The 13,777-nt window shown below is 33.9% G+C and overlaps 1 protein-coding gene across 3 annotated transcripts; it reads right to left on the minus strand.

Moving 5' to 3' along the window:
* Window positions 1–10,562, minus strand: LOC113692001 (cycloartenol synthase 2-like). 3 transcript variants are annotated; one of them, XM_072053993.1, is made up of 19 exons: window positions 10,416–10,562; window positions 9,237–9,487; window positions 8,402–8,587; window positions 7,952–8,041; window positions 6,424–6,618; window positions 5,940–6,024; window positions 5,220–5,386; window positions 4,220–4,408; window positions 3,713–3,826; window positions 3,422–3,544; window positions 3,205–3,327; window positions 2,650–2,748; window positions 2,123–2,179; window positions 1,988–2,034; window positions 1,626–1,769; window positions 1,202–1,379; window positions 680–760; window positions 485–568; window positions 1–351 (listed from the first exon to the last, which is right to left on the minus strand). In XM_072053993.1, the coding sequence occupies exons 2-19, from the start codon at window positions 9,441–9,443 to the stop codon at window positions 235–237; spliced, it is 2,286 nt and encodes a 761-aa protein (XP_071910094.1). In that variant the 5' UTR covers window positions 9,444–9,487; window positions 10,416–10,562; the 3' UTR covers window positions 1–234. The 3 variants fall into 3 exon arrangements, with proteins under 3 accessions (XP_071910094.1, XP_071910095.1, XP_027066054.2); XM_072053994.1 differs by having other exon boundaries at window positions 9,237–9,481; window positions 10,416–10,440; XM_027210253.2 differs by lacking the exon at window positions 10,416–10,562 and having other exon boundaries at window positions 9,237–10,371.
* Window positions 10,563–13,777: the final 3,215 nt, after the last annotated feature.

Here is a 13,777-nt window from a genome sequence, read left to right on the forward strand (position 1 = left end):
TGACAAGAAGTATGTAATCAACTCTTCATTAAGCACTTATTCTTCCATCATGAAACAGATCTATTTGCAGAAAGAACTGTGTCAGCATAAAATTTACATCTCAGTTCCACCATGTCATTGATAGGATTTTCACATTGACAACTAAGATACCTTATTGTCAAGTTTATTTATAATGTACATTTTCTTCTTTCATAATGAGACTCTTCTGGTTGCTCAGATCTAGAGTTAACATGATCACCTCCCAGGTTGCAATACTTTGTTGAGGTATATTCCTAGTGCCCATATGGGAAAGATGTTTCTGTAGGCTGAGTAGCTTATCATGCAGTTTCTATTGAACACACCTATAATTTCCTGTCAAAAATCGTAAATGAGCAAATTATACTTCTGTAGATTTATAGTAGTCAAATTATTGTGCTTTGGAGCACTCCAATGAGCGTGTGTTCTTTCCTTTATCCTTGCAAATGTAAACTCTGATGCATTATACCTGTTGTGGAAAGTCTCCAGTTTCCAATTGTGAGTTAATCAACACTTTTGCAGCACGGTGCAGAGGTATTGGATCTCTTTTGGCCTAGTCCATCGCATGTTAATGACAGAAAAACCGGTGACTTAGAATTAGATTGTGAAATCAATGTACTGTAAATTCTTCAAAATTTGATTCACAAATGAATGAGATAGGTACCTGCTCAGCTTCAATAAGACCCAACAGTGCCCATGATGTGCTTACGATGTGTGATTTATTCCCTTCAATTTCTGTATATACCTAATCAGAGATATGAAACACATTATAACAAGATCCTTTCCGTCAATTCTTCCTACATATTCGAAACATCAAAGGTTTGATGAAGAAAGATCTAGCAGAAATGAATCGAACTCACGTCCATGACATCCCTACTAACTTCACAACGATGCTTGTTTCGAGCTATTAACTGGTGTATTAGCAGAAATACAAAAACCTTTTCTCCCATGTTATGTTCTTAATGTGTAAAGCTATGGCTTAATCCAAAGCCTAGCAGAAATACCCCTATTGCTGCGGTAGAAGGTAAAAATAAGTAGTGAGTTTTTAGCACCTTCTGTCAGTATTCAAAGACACTGATATATATTCTTTTTACATAGAGGGATTCCTTCAATTTTGCTTTTGTACCACTTGTACTGTAATAAACTTATAGATATGTTAAAGCGAAAATTACTGTTAATCATTTACCTTGTTTTGACTAGAAAGATAGCTCTCTCCCCAACCACCAAAGCGAAGTTGCTTGGATAGTAAAAAATCACAAGCTTTTCTAATACTCTCAGAATTCTCATAGGTCCTTCCTCCTGCCAATAAGCCTGTTATGCCAAACCATGTACCGTAGGTGAAGCAGATTCCCCAAGATCCATACCTGCATTTAAATTTGAGTCATGCACTTAAAGAATGTTAAAAATCAAACAATGTGCTTTGCGGATTCAACATAGGCTAACAATAATTGCATGCAGTAGCAGAGTTCAATTATCCATATTGCCAGCATGTTGATTTTCCCTCGTCTGGTTTTCACAGTTTTACTTGGAGCTTGCTGCATATATTACTAGGCATTGAACTGTCAACCTTTCAAAGAAGTTGCGACATCTGAATGGAAGAAAAGAATTACCATGAGCCATCAGAAAGTTGTATGCTTTCGATGAAATTCAATGCCTTCTGAATACATGCTTCTATTTCTTTACTACGATATCCTGGATATATTTTCGTGAAAAACTTGAGAGCCTGAATTGCTGCTGAAGTGCACTCTACATACCTATATCAAGAAACTTTCAGCTCAGAAGTGAAGAAAAGTTTCTGCTTCATAACAAATGAATATGCTTTGTTTGTAACATGGTCCTGTTTAAGCATCTGCCTCTATCACAGATTTCATTAATTTTGTTCTCTTTGACGCATCAAGACAGTAATTTCTTCAGTTTAGAAAAGTTATGTCATGAAAGATCATGAATACCAAGTATATGTGGCTAATCTTACTGGTAATCAATGACGATATCTCCGAATGTTTCTGCTGGGTTGACCATCTACAAGGCAAACATGGTAAAAGCAGCACTTGAATCAAATGCAAATCCATTATTAAGTAACAAGCACTAAAAGTTGCATCTTAAGTACCTCCAACCAAGCATAGGATCTTGTGAGCTCATAGGAAGCAAAACCTCCACTAGTATTCTGCCATTCAGAAGTGTCTGTGAGACAGATTAGTCACATTTTTTCTAGGTAAGAACTAATACTATATCATCTTGCTTCATTCTTAATAGGATGAATAGCAGTCGTGAAAGAGATTGTAAAATTAATATTCAGGGGCAAATGACGGAAATGGAGTTTGAATCACATTGAATCGAATTCATAGTCCTCATACATTTTAAGAATGCACTTCAATATGTGCACTGACTATGAATAGGTGAGAGAGCTTTTTGAACAATTGTCTTGAGACTTGTACACTCTTATCGCACTCCTGCAGTTATAACATCTAGATTTGCTTGTATATTTCCAAAAATCATATTCTATCTTACACCTAGCACAGAATTAACTGGCCATTTCACGTTCCAAGTGTTTTTGAGTTTTCCTCCTATCAAACAAAAAGAATGCGCATTAAAGCTCAATGGACTGTAATAGATGACTGAAGAGAGACATAATACCTGGTAGGAGAGAAGCACGTTAACAGCATCATACAGCTTTTCTTGTTCAATTGCTTCTCCAGCAACATCATATGACATACGCGACAGCAATAGAGCAGCCTGCATGTGAGTTGGAGATTATACTCTTGTAACAAAAGGTATATAAGTTTGAGAAAAGATGACATATCAAACATGCATGTTAGCTCTCCATCCCTCAGTATTGAGTTTCATCTTCTTTCAATGTGCTAAAAAATTGGATAACCAGCCTCTGAAATTCTAGACTTGGTAAGCCCAAGGTTACAATTTGTTTTGTATTTTGATAACAGCAAACTTTCAATAGAATCAAAATAAGCAGAAAACGTTTTAGTTATGGACATGCTTCAGCTGCAGGTGAAACTCATGTGTAGAGGAAAGAGTTATAATTCCCAGTTGTTCGGTCATTACTAAATGGTCTTACTGCAAGTAACGTCAGTGGAAGTAGAACCACTCAAATAAGCATGCCTCCTTTTGCAGTTGAAATCAAATAGAATATCTTGCAAGATAAAAATGGGATTCTGAGAATAAACAGAATCTAACCTTCAGGCGTTCTGCAGTGGTATCTGATACCGGCCAGCCATTGTCTGGAGTGGAGAAGGGCCATGCACCTTTTGAAATGTGGCGGTACCACGAAACAGGATTTCCAGAACTGTCTTTCCCAATCTTGAACAAATTTTGAGGCCAAACTAATTTAGCGAACAAATACATAGCAAAAGAAATCGTATAGATGTCTTATATTTTCACCCAAGTGACGTACCTGAGAAGCTGTAATAAATTTGTGTGCCTTTTTAAGCATTAACCCATATTCGTCCTGAAGGTTGGTTGCAATTATTGCATGAACTGCCAAAGCTGCATCCCACAACTGAGATCCATTATATCCCTGTCATTCAATTGTTTGCACAGCATTAGAAGCTGGTAGTATGCTTGGAAACAAAATGCCTGAACATTTTCTGGAAAGAAAAGCCGTCACAGTTTTATATACAGATTATCTGCAATAAGAACAGAAAACTTGGAAATTTCAAATAGTAAAAAAATAATGTGTCAAAACCTTCATTTTCATGCCATCTTCTGCCACCCAGAGGTAATCCTTTATTCTTGCAAGGTGGGAGTTGATTGCATTGGAGTTTGGATCCTCTACCCAACAGCAGACCATGTTTAGCACCTGTTAAAACTTAAAGGAGATATATAAGACCTTCCCATTGTATAAGTACATCTTGAAGCTTATCAATAATGATATCTTGCTTCCAAGAAGAATTTAGTTCAAACTAAGTATCATTTGCCCATGACCAGCCCAACAAAGCCAAGTTCTGGCATATGCAATGTAAGCGATGCTCAGCAGTTCCCTAAAGTTGTCGATGCTAATGAAAACCATGTTGGGAATTAGCTCAAGCTGTTTTCTTAGCTAAGCCTGATTTATAGTCATATATTGAAAGCCAAGTACGATCTTTGTCTCCTATTTGAATTAATTTACACTAACTAGATAGTTGACTTATGAGACAATCCATGGATTGAATGAACTCAAAATGCAAATTGATGATTAAACAGAAGTAAATACCTTGTTAACAGGTCCAATGCAAACATAGTGAGTGTTTTCATCCTCATAATGAATATGTTGCATTACAATACTTAAAGCTCTATGCCTCAGCTTAGAGAGAGGCCAATTCATCAGAAGAGGTTCTGCAACCTTGTGTAGACCACCCCAGAGAATGTCCTGAATTAATGGATGTGGGTAGTACAGATCTTCCTGCAATTTTCATTTAGTATGATATCAAGATGGTTGGACTTCACCCAAATAAGCTTCTTGTTCAATAGAAGTGTAAGGACAACTGGATAATTGCAAGACTCAACTCGATCACACATACAAATGTGATAGCTGACTTCTTTGTTTAAAAGATTCAAGAGTTCATTTGGATAGATTTCTTCTTGAAATGGATGTAACCTAACAGGAGTTGGTAAGGCATTTCTGACTGCTTTTCTAGTTAACTAATGGGAAGCCCTTTTTCCTTCTTTTCTACAGCAAGATCATTCCTTCTTAGCCAATGGGGCAAAGTGCAGCTTTGCGGCATGATAACTTGGACCAGTATCACTCTTGTCCCATGCTCCCACGTGTTTCGAGCTGCAATAATTTCATGCCTCATGATCCCCACGCATCTCAATTAACTTAGTTTCTTATGCTTTAAATTCAACCATCTGATCTCTTAACTTTCAAACTCTCACAACATGATTAAGCAAGCCAAATGAACTCAGGATTCAGTACAAAGTTATACTATGACTATGAGGGGCTAATGGGGATTGGCCAACAACAAACTGAAACAGGAAACTAGACAGACTGGTCCATAACATAGCTATCCAACATATGGCATCTAAGTTATCTGAGTGAAATCTGATACTGAAACTAGTTTAAAGATTTATCCAGTTATCAGGTTCAAGAAGGGCTCGATGGCAAGCATTCGATGAATGTATATGGACACTATATCATTGCCAACATCCAATTCCTCTCCTTTGGTTTTTAAAAGTTCTATCAATTGATAAAGTAGCATGATATCATGTCATACCTTTGCACATTGATTTCTGGCCAAATTCCAGTCAATCTGATGGTAAGGTTGCGCATAGAGCTCTCTTCTGAGTGATAGAACAGTGCCATCAACCCTTCCAACATACCTCCTCCCATATAAATATGACATAGGCAGGTACACCATGCGACAATGGCACCACATACGACCTGCAAGAGCAGTACATTCAGGTTTCTTGTGGATTCCAATTGCTGAAATACTTGATTGGCAGGAATTTTGCCTTTTCCACAAATGACCTCTCTTGGAAAACATATCTTATCAAGATTATTAGGATTTAGAACTCATCAGAAAATGATAAAGTTAAACAAAAGACATGTTAAATCAATAATTGGTTGAAGTATTCATTTTCACAAAGAAAACAAAGTACTTTGATAATTAAGAATGAGTGGGAGAGGCAAGAACAACGTCAGATGAAAGCACATAAAATGACTGAAAAAAAAAGGCAATACATCCATCTGTAATATAAATTATTTACCAGTTGATATATTACCAATTCGCAAATATATCTAAAAATGTTAAAGAACAAAGCTGGTATAATTGCAATTCATCTCAGCTTTGGATGTAACATTCCTGATAATGAGTTTTAAACTGTGAAATATTGGTTGCCAAAGAATTTCATGACTTGTTTGCTTGTTTGGAATATTAACTAAATGAAAATGCACGTACAGAACAAGAAGACCATGAGGAGAACAGCAAGCAGACCTGGATGTATCGGAAGAAAGTAAGGAAGAAGCCACAGTTCTGGGGGTAAAGGATTGTTGCCACTCCAGTCATAAGCCCCAAGTACCTAAATTAGAAAGATAAAAACACCTTACCACCAAACACTTCAACTAACTATTTTTAGTAATTCAATATACTTGTCTCGTGTTCAATTAGCTAATTGGTGAAAACATATAAGTAATTCTAGTGAATTTTGTCCAAAAAGTGAGGTTACTTCGAAATTGATCTTTTTCATATTATTCCTAAAAAATTCATTTTAATAAACTTTTTATCTTTTTAAACAAATATCGTGTCACAAAAACTGTGCTAGTGCAAGAGTACAAAATGCGCAAAAAAAAAAATAAAAAACCCCAAAAATTTCCAATTCAAACACACTTAAAACACTTCTTATTAGTGACTTGTGATAGCATTGCAACATTCACACTTGTAAATGTTGAAAACTTGGAAAACAGTTAAGGATTCTTACACTAAGCCATAATTTTCCCCATGATGGGATGAAAGTGACTCCACCATGATCGATAATCCAGTTTCGTGCTTTCTCCATGGATCCATCTCCACCATCTTCTGCTTGTCCAAGCAGCCTCAAAGAGACATAATTTAAGGCAGTAGCAAACATGGTGCTATGACCTTCTATATGTATACCCCACCCCCCATCTTCATTCTGCACATACAGATGAACACTTGTTCATAATAAACTACAAAATAGAAAAAAAAAATTAATTACTTTTGTCAACCACCTTTTGATATCATATATCATATATCACGTCGAAAAACATAATGCGATAAATAATATCTAAGAGAAAAATGATTAATAATATGTGCACCGTCATCCTGATGCATGATAACTAATCAAAATTTATATTTAAAATTTAAATTCTGTATATCTATCATGCATTCAACCGTGATTGTATATATTTACTCAAAGAAAATATTGAAATATTTTTCAATCGAAACGAATTAGTTTGTTGGTTTTTGTTTCATCCACTTAATTAATTAAATAAGTATGTCCCTGATAATCATAGCAAGAGGTTGAAAGGAGAATCCACGAGGGAGCAAAACTGATTACCAAGGGTACAAAATCAAATGTTGTGAAATACTTGATCAATCAATCAGTTCGAACAAAAAAAAAAAGTAACTGTAAAGTGGGGATTGAGCATCTCTTCAGTGTGTTCTTTGCAAATGGTTCTTTTCAGTAATAAGCAGTCTGACGAAAAATATGCTTAGTTTAATTATTTACTCTTCCTTCTTTGTCATTTGGCCTAAAAAACCTCCAGGACATGTAAATATTATTACGCTATTATTAATTATAGTGCTTAAAAACGCTATTTTCTACCTCGTACACCACCTGCCAGTGGTGATGTTGTGTGTTTATGATGTGTGAAGAGGTATTCTAAGATACCTTTATTTTGTCTATCTTATCTTTCTTTTCAAAAAAAAAAAAAAGAAAATATAAATCAAGAAATAAAGAGGCTTTACTAAATTGTACAAAAAATTTTTTATTAAAGAATGCGATAATAAAAAATTGAAGAAATAATATAAGGTTTAAAGATGCTTTATCGATATTATACCCAAAAAAAAAGATTTATAAAGGAATGTGATAATAAATGAATTTAAAAAAAAAAAAAAAGAATACTACAAGAGAATGCAATCCATTAAGGCTAGAAGAATGAGTAATGAGCTCTTCGGTGTAAACTTTTAGGTTTACAATAAAACTCTGCGAAAGGCATTCTCTTTCAATTCTTTTTTCCATTCCCAATCATGCACTATTATATCAATTTAGTATTTTTTTTTTATTTGATGACTTGTTTTATTCGGTTTAATAATCAAATGATTGGATGTCTAGTGCCCACGTAAAAAGATAAGATACCTTGTAATCCAATATTCCACATTTTGCGTATCCTTTTGTATATTAATTAAGATCGATGTGAAAGAAATGTTGCACCAACCTAAGTGAAAAAAAAAATAATTGTTAATAAAAAGAATATTTTACCAACCTGATGATTGTACAGATATCGACGTATTTCCTTTTGGTGTTCTTCTGATAAAACTGTATTTATGGCTCCCATGATGTACAAACCTATAATCTGCAAATCAAGATGATTTTGTCAAGCAATTGGGTCATATAATTGATGGGAAATTGTTGTTTAGGGACAGGAAGATAATAGATTCCTTAGAAGCCTAATAGATAATTATAACAGGTGATCGAAGCGAAGGTCATTAACGTTATGTTTATTAGTCCAATTCAGCATTTAAATTTAATAGATTTAGATCTTAACGCATTCAAACGTATACATCTTTATACAAAAATCCAAAAGAAACCCAAATAATATTTTGAACCATTGACCAATAATTATCATTTGGCTCATAAGAAAACTCGATAACTAGCTCATTTAGCTCTTAATTATGGTTCAAAAAAAAAGAAAATTAAAAAAAAAATGCCTCACCAAGCCTGCCAAGAGAAATAAAGGACCACCATAATCACCAGGCCAGTGCCCATCCTCTGCCTGGAGATTTGAGTAAAACCTTAGTGCCCTTCTCAAGGTAGTTACCACTGCTTCCTCGGTAATTTCTTCTTCACTTGCTATATTTACTTGTGGTAAATTCATTTCACACGGATTCTCCTTGGCAAACTGCAAAACAAACTCTTAAATAGTATGCTAAGATAACAGTAATCTTACAAACAGACATTCCTCTTGAATTTCGAAGTATAATTTTTGGTAATTTGCCATTTTACCTAGTTACAATGTCCTCCTGTCTCTTAATTAAGATTTTATTATTGTACTTCGAATTACAAATTCGATTTCTTTTATTGCTGATTAGTATGAGCATGATCTAGGAGTACAAGTAAGCATCGTTTCTCATATATGTTAAGATAGTTTCTTTCCTTTTTTAAGTATGCATAATAAAAGAATCTACCAAACTTTGAAAATAACAAACAATTTGAACTCTGTATGGAAGAATCTCTTCAAGAATGTAATTGGAAGTATCATACATCGTCAAGATCAATTCTTGCTATCAAGAAAGAAAATACTCAAGTAAACATGATCTAGGAGAATAAGTATCGTTGTCCTGTATATCAAAATAGTTTCTTTCTTTTTTTTGAAGTATACAATTATAAAAGAATCTGCTGAACTTTAAAAACAGCAAACAACTTGAACTCTATAAGGGAAAATCTCTTCAAGATTTTGAGAGCCAGAGTCGAAAAGAAAGAGTACATGAAATAAAATACCTTCCAGCTGGTTAAGTTACAAAGTACAAATCATTGACTGGTTCTTTTACCTGGATTCTCATTAGGAGATCAGAGCTGTGTTTGATCTCAAAACGCTTCCTGCGAAATTCTTCTCTGACCTTTTCAATTTCAGCTCGTTCTTGAAGGGTTCCAAGATTTGGATCGAACTTCCAAAATTCTCTACCAACATGATTGTTTGAGCTTGTAAGCCAAACTGGATCATCTTCATCTGCTTCAGACAATTTAAGCTTCCACATTGCCTTCCTTCGCCTTACTTTCTCGATCGGCTAGTTTTCTAATGCTTAGTTTCACAGCAAAACGTTACATTTGACAACATTAGATTTTCTCATTGGCTAATTTACAGATTTTTCTTTTTGAAGTACGTCCTGGATAATGAAAATCTCCTCACAAATTCATAGATTGATCCATGTTGCATTCTGGAATTTATCTTAAGTCATGATTTGAACTCTCAAAAGTACATAATTCTGCATGAAGATATGATTTATTTTCAAAATTATAGCCCGGTAGATATGAGATCATCCTCGAGTTTTTCAACATTTATAAACGAATGTTGAACCTAGTCTTAAATTTCAGGTCATAGACAAATTGCTGAATAAGAAATCTAATTGACAAGAAAAGGTGGATATGTAATCCAGTAGCTCAATTGAAATTTCTTTCTTTCTTTCCCCACTCACACAACTAAGGTGATATGTGGTAGTCAGCTTGAGACGTCATAATAAGCTCTGGGTTTTACCAAATTTTGCATGGATATATTAAAGATGGAAATTAAAGGAAGAAATGGCGTGGCGAAGAGAAAGATAATTACGCTTCTTATAAACTAATTACTAGCAAAAATCAGGAATACATATATATATATGTATAGATGTATGTGGGTCAAATGCAACTTTTCGATAGAAATTACCTCGGTTTGACAGAAACCCAAAAATCATGTGGCACCAGAAGGATTTTGGGAAAATTATGGAAATTTAATTTCATGGTTAAAATTGTCAAAGTTATGCTTTATTAGTGGACTAAAATCAAGAAAAATAAACTCAAATTACCATCATTTACATCCAGCTATATAATCACACAGGCCAAATATATGTCTTTGTATGGCTATAATTTAAAGTACAAAAAACTGTTTTATGGCTAAGAAACAATAAATAATGCTCTTAGCAATAAAAGAAGACTACTAGACAAGAAAGGGAAAGAGAGACAGAGAGACTTACAGAATAGGATGCCTGCATGAAATCCCTATGAGAACCAAATGAACTCTTATATGTTCCTAATATATAGTTGCTATGGAGTCCCCCTCTTCCTTCTCTTGTCCAAAACTAAATACACATATCAATAATTAAATAGTCGAAGATGTAAAAATTAAGATGCTTAATTAACCTGTAGTTATGAGCAGAATATTACGAATTTTAGTTAAGTTATCATTTGCTTTCATTGGTAGACATGTTCTGGACCTCGACATGCATGTTTGAGTTGTTATGTTCGAAATGACATATATATATATATATATATATATATATATATATATATATATATAACGACATTTTGAAAGCAAAAGTAAGTATATTTTACAATAATCCGGGTTAAAGTATATTTAGACAAGTGGTTTATCGACAAGTCCTTTTAGCTCCTGACTATGATTGAAAACAATTTTCTTTCTATTTAAAAGATTGACAAAGAAACGACTGATGTGAGATAGTTAATTTCTTGAGGCTTTTCTTTCCTTCTGCCATAAAATGAGACAAAGTAATCACAGGGTCCATTCAATGTGTAGTGATCTGTTTCTTTCTTTTCTATATTAGATGTAATCTGGGAATATGATTGAGGGAGAATTAGTGGTTTTGCTGAACAACCTTTCATTTGGTAGATAATGAAACTTAGAAATAGTGAGCAATTAGAAAAAAAAAATTACTTTAAGTTGGGATTCAAAAGTGAAAAAAATCATTCATCCAAATTATTGTCAAACAAGTGTAACTTCAGGATCTAGTGGCTAAGATTAAAACTCCAAGAATTAAAAATTTTGAGTTCAAATCTTCCGTTTTTTAAATCCAACCTCTTCGCTACTTGAAAAGATATTTTAAAAAAAATGGAACTTCAGAGCAACTTGCTTTGAATTGACTAATTAAGACTAATGTCAATTCCAAATAAAGTATTCAATCATTAATCTTGAGTTCAAATTCTCTCATTCCTTCCCCACTTCTTAAATCTTATCCCTTCCCTGGTGAAAAGATAAAACTTAAAAAGAATTATAAAAAAAAAATGTCCGAATTTATTATGCATTGTTTGCCAAAATTCATTTATATTCTATCTGTATTTGTACAAATATTTAACATCAAATTGGTGCAAAAGATTAATCCAACATATTACAATCTTTTTTTTTCTAGAAACGTTAGATAAATATTATAATCCAACTACTACAATACGAATTTATTATGCATTGTTTGCCAAAATTCATTTATATTCTATATGTATTTGTACAAATATTTAACATCAAATTGGTGCAAAAGATTAATCCAACGCATTACAATCTTTTTTTTTCCAGAAACGTTAGATAAGTATTACAATATCCAAGTACTACAATACATATCAAACAAAGCTAGGAATACTCATTGATAGGGGCACTGCTGTTGGGATAAATTAAACTAAGCTTAATCAATTAATTTATCAGCCCCCTCGAGGTAGCTCGGGCGGTGCGGTTGTTCCTCTTTATGCATGCCCACTAGGTTTTAAGTCCCGGGGTCTATCGTGATCTGCATCCTTGGGCGGGTTCTGCAGGTTCGCAGTGGGATTAGTCGGGCCAAAGGTTCGGATACCCACTGTGTTAGTAAAAATATATATATATCAATTAATTTATCTTGCTTGTATGTCGAAGTGTTTTCTCTTTAGGTTTAGGTATAGGTATTCCAAATTAAGTTAGCTGTGAGTGTGTCACATGGGATTTTCTTGGCAGATTGCTTGCCTCAGTCGGTTGAGGATTTTCGTTAAATTTTTTTCTAGTTCTTTGTCTGTTGAAAAACTAGTTGAAATTCGTCTGTAGATTTAGCCTCTCCCCAACATTATTGGAGTCCCACTTACATTATCATTGTAGGTTTCATTGATTCTTTTGGTGCTTTTGTCCTACAAATTGTTGGTGTTTTAGCTTTTGTGTGTCTTCCAGGATTTGCAAAGATTATCGGGTTTCATTCTTAGAATAGATACAATAAGGTGACATATATATATATATATATATATATATATATATGTCAACCTAAAAAGATTCCACCATGTTGATCCAGCCAAAAATAAATAAGCGAATAACAACACCACCAACAATTAACAAACAATAAAGTCGATGATCACTTGAGGAAACACTGTATAGTGGACCTATTAAGAGGAAAGAGTTCATTCGAGAATTATGTCCAGAGGAATCAGATCAGATTTTCTCAGTGTAAACTAGGTGTGAAGAGACCCAACTGAAATTATTAGTCCTTTTCCAGGCCAATACCGAATGGGATGATTTTGTTTTCATTTGTGATTGATGAGATGTAGTTTAGTCAATTGAGACAAAAGGTTTTGGAGGTTTGCCTGTTGGTTGGAGATGCCTTGCCAAGATTCCCAAACCAAAGAATTGGGGGGAAAAAAAAAAGGACAGATAGGAGTACGAGGAAAGTGATGATATATATCCATGCCAAAATCGTTAAACTAACTTGATGCATGGAATTGTTATATATAAGTGCTTTAATTTAGGGTTTTATTTAGTTATGCAACCTTGTTAATGTAATTCTCAAATCCTGCTAACCAACATGTACATCCCGTTTATTTTTTGAGGGCGGAGTATTTCATTTTCCCCCTCCCCGCCCCCCAACCACCCCAAATTAACAGCTGCAGTAGCAACTATTCCTAAACATTTCACGGCCTTGATTAATCAAAAAAAAATTGTACGACTCAAATTACAAGTTGTGCATCAATTTTAACATTGTGCGTGGGGTTCATAAAAAATAACTAAATTTATATTATGTTTAAATTGATTTGCATCATGAACAAATGCTTTTACATTTTGTTCATATGCATGACACACTTCTAGACGATTTCATCGGTAATTGTTCTAGCCCCGAATCCTTGTCCCTCTTCCTCTTCAAAAAAAAATATTTTGTTCTGATTCAAGCTTTGAAGGCTCCCCAAGAAAAATGTTGACCTATCTTTTTGTCTGCTACAAGATAATCTTGTAGAAATGAGGAGATCAGACCCCCCCCCCCCCAACAAAAACAAAGCCCCAAAAAAAGTCTCATTTTCATTATCAACAGAGCAAAAGGTTGTCAAGAAAAAATTGAAGTGTAATCGAGAAAATTCTGATTACTATGACCTTGTAAACCACAACTAGAGGTACTAGAAATTTAGTCGAACACATAACATCAAATTATTTTGGCAGAAATATGGGAGAAAAATTGAGTATCAAAACAATTAAAATAGACAAATGTTATTTGAACTCTCATTTTTGTTAATCACACTTCCACTATTATTTTTATCATATAGTTTTTATTTATTGTAGGAATACAATTAACAAAATATGGAGTATAAATATAATTTTCCTCAAAAT

Source organism: Coffea arabica, chromosome 6c, assembly GCF_036785885.1.
Source record: "Coffea arabica cultivar ET-39 chromosome 6c, Coffea Arabica ET-39 HiFi, whole genome shotgun sequence".
NCBI lineage: Eukaryota > Viridiplantae > Streptophyta > Magnoliopsida > Gentianales > Rubiaceae > Coffea > Coffea arabica.

What these genes read in the sequence shown, in the direction of transcription:
- LOC113692001 (XM_072053993.1), bottom strand. Translation starts at nt 9,443, where the DNA reads ATGTGGAAGCTTAAATTGTCTGAAGCAGATGAAGATGATCCAGTTTGG. An exon ending in TATTTCTCTTGGCAGGCTTG is followed by an intron (nt 8,042 to 8,401) that starts GTGAGGCATTTT and finishes CTTGATTTGCAG; the next exon opens with ATTATAGGTTTGTACATCAT. An exon ending in GTCTTATTGAAGCTGAGCAG is followed by an intron (nt 569 to 679) that starts GTACCTATCTCA and finishes GCGATGGACTAG; the next exon opens with GCCAAAAGAGATCCAATACC.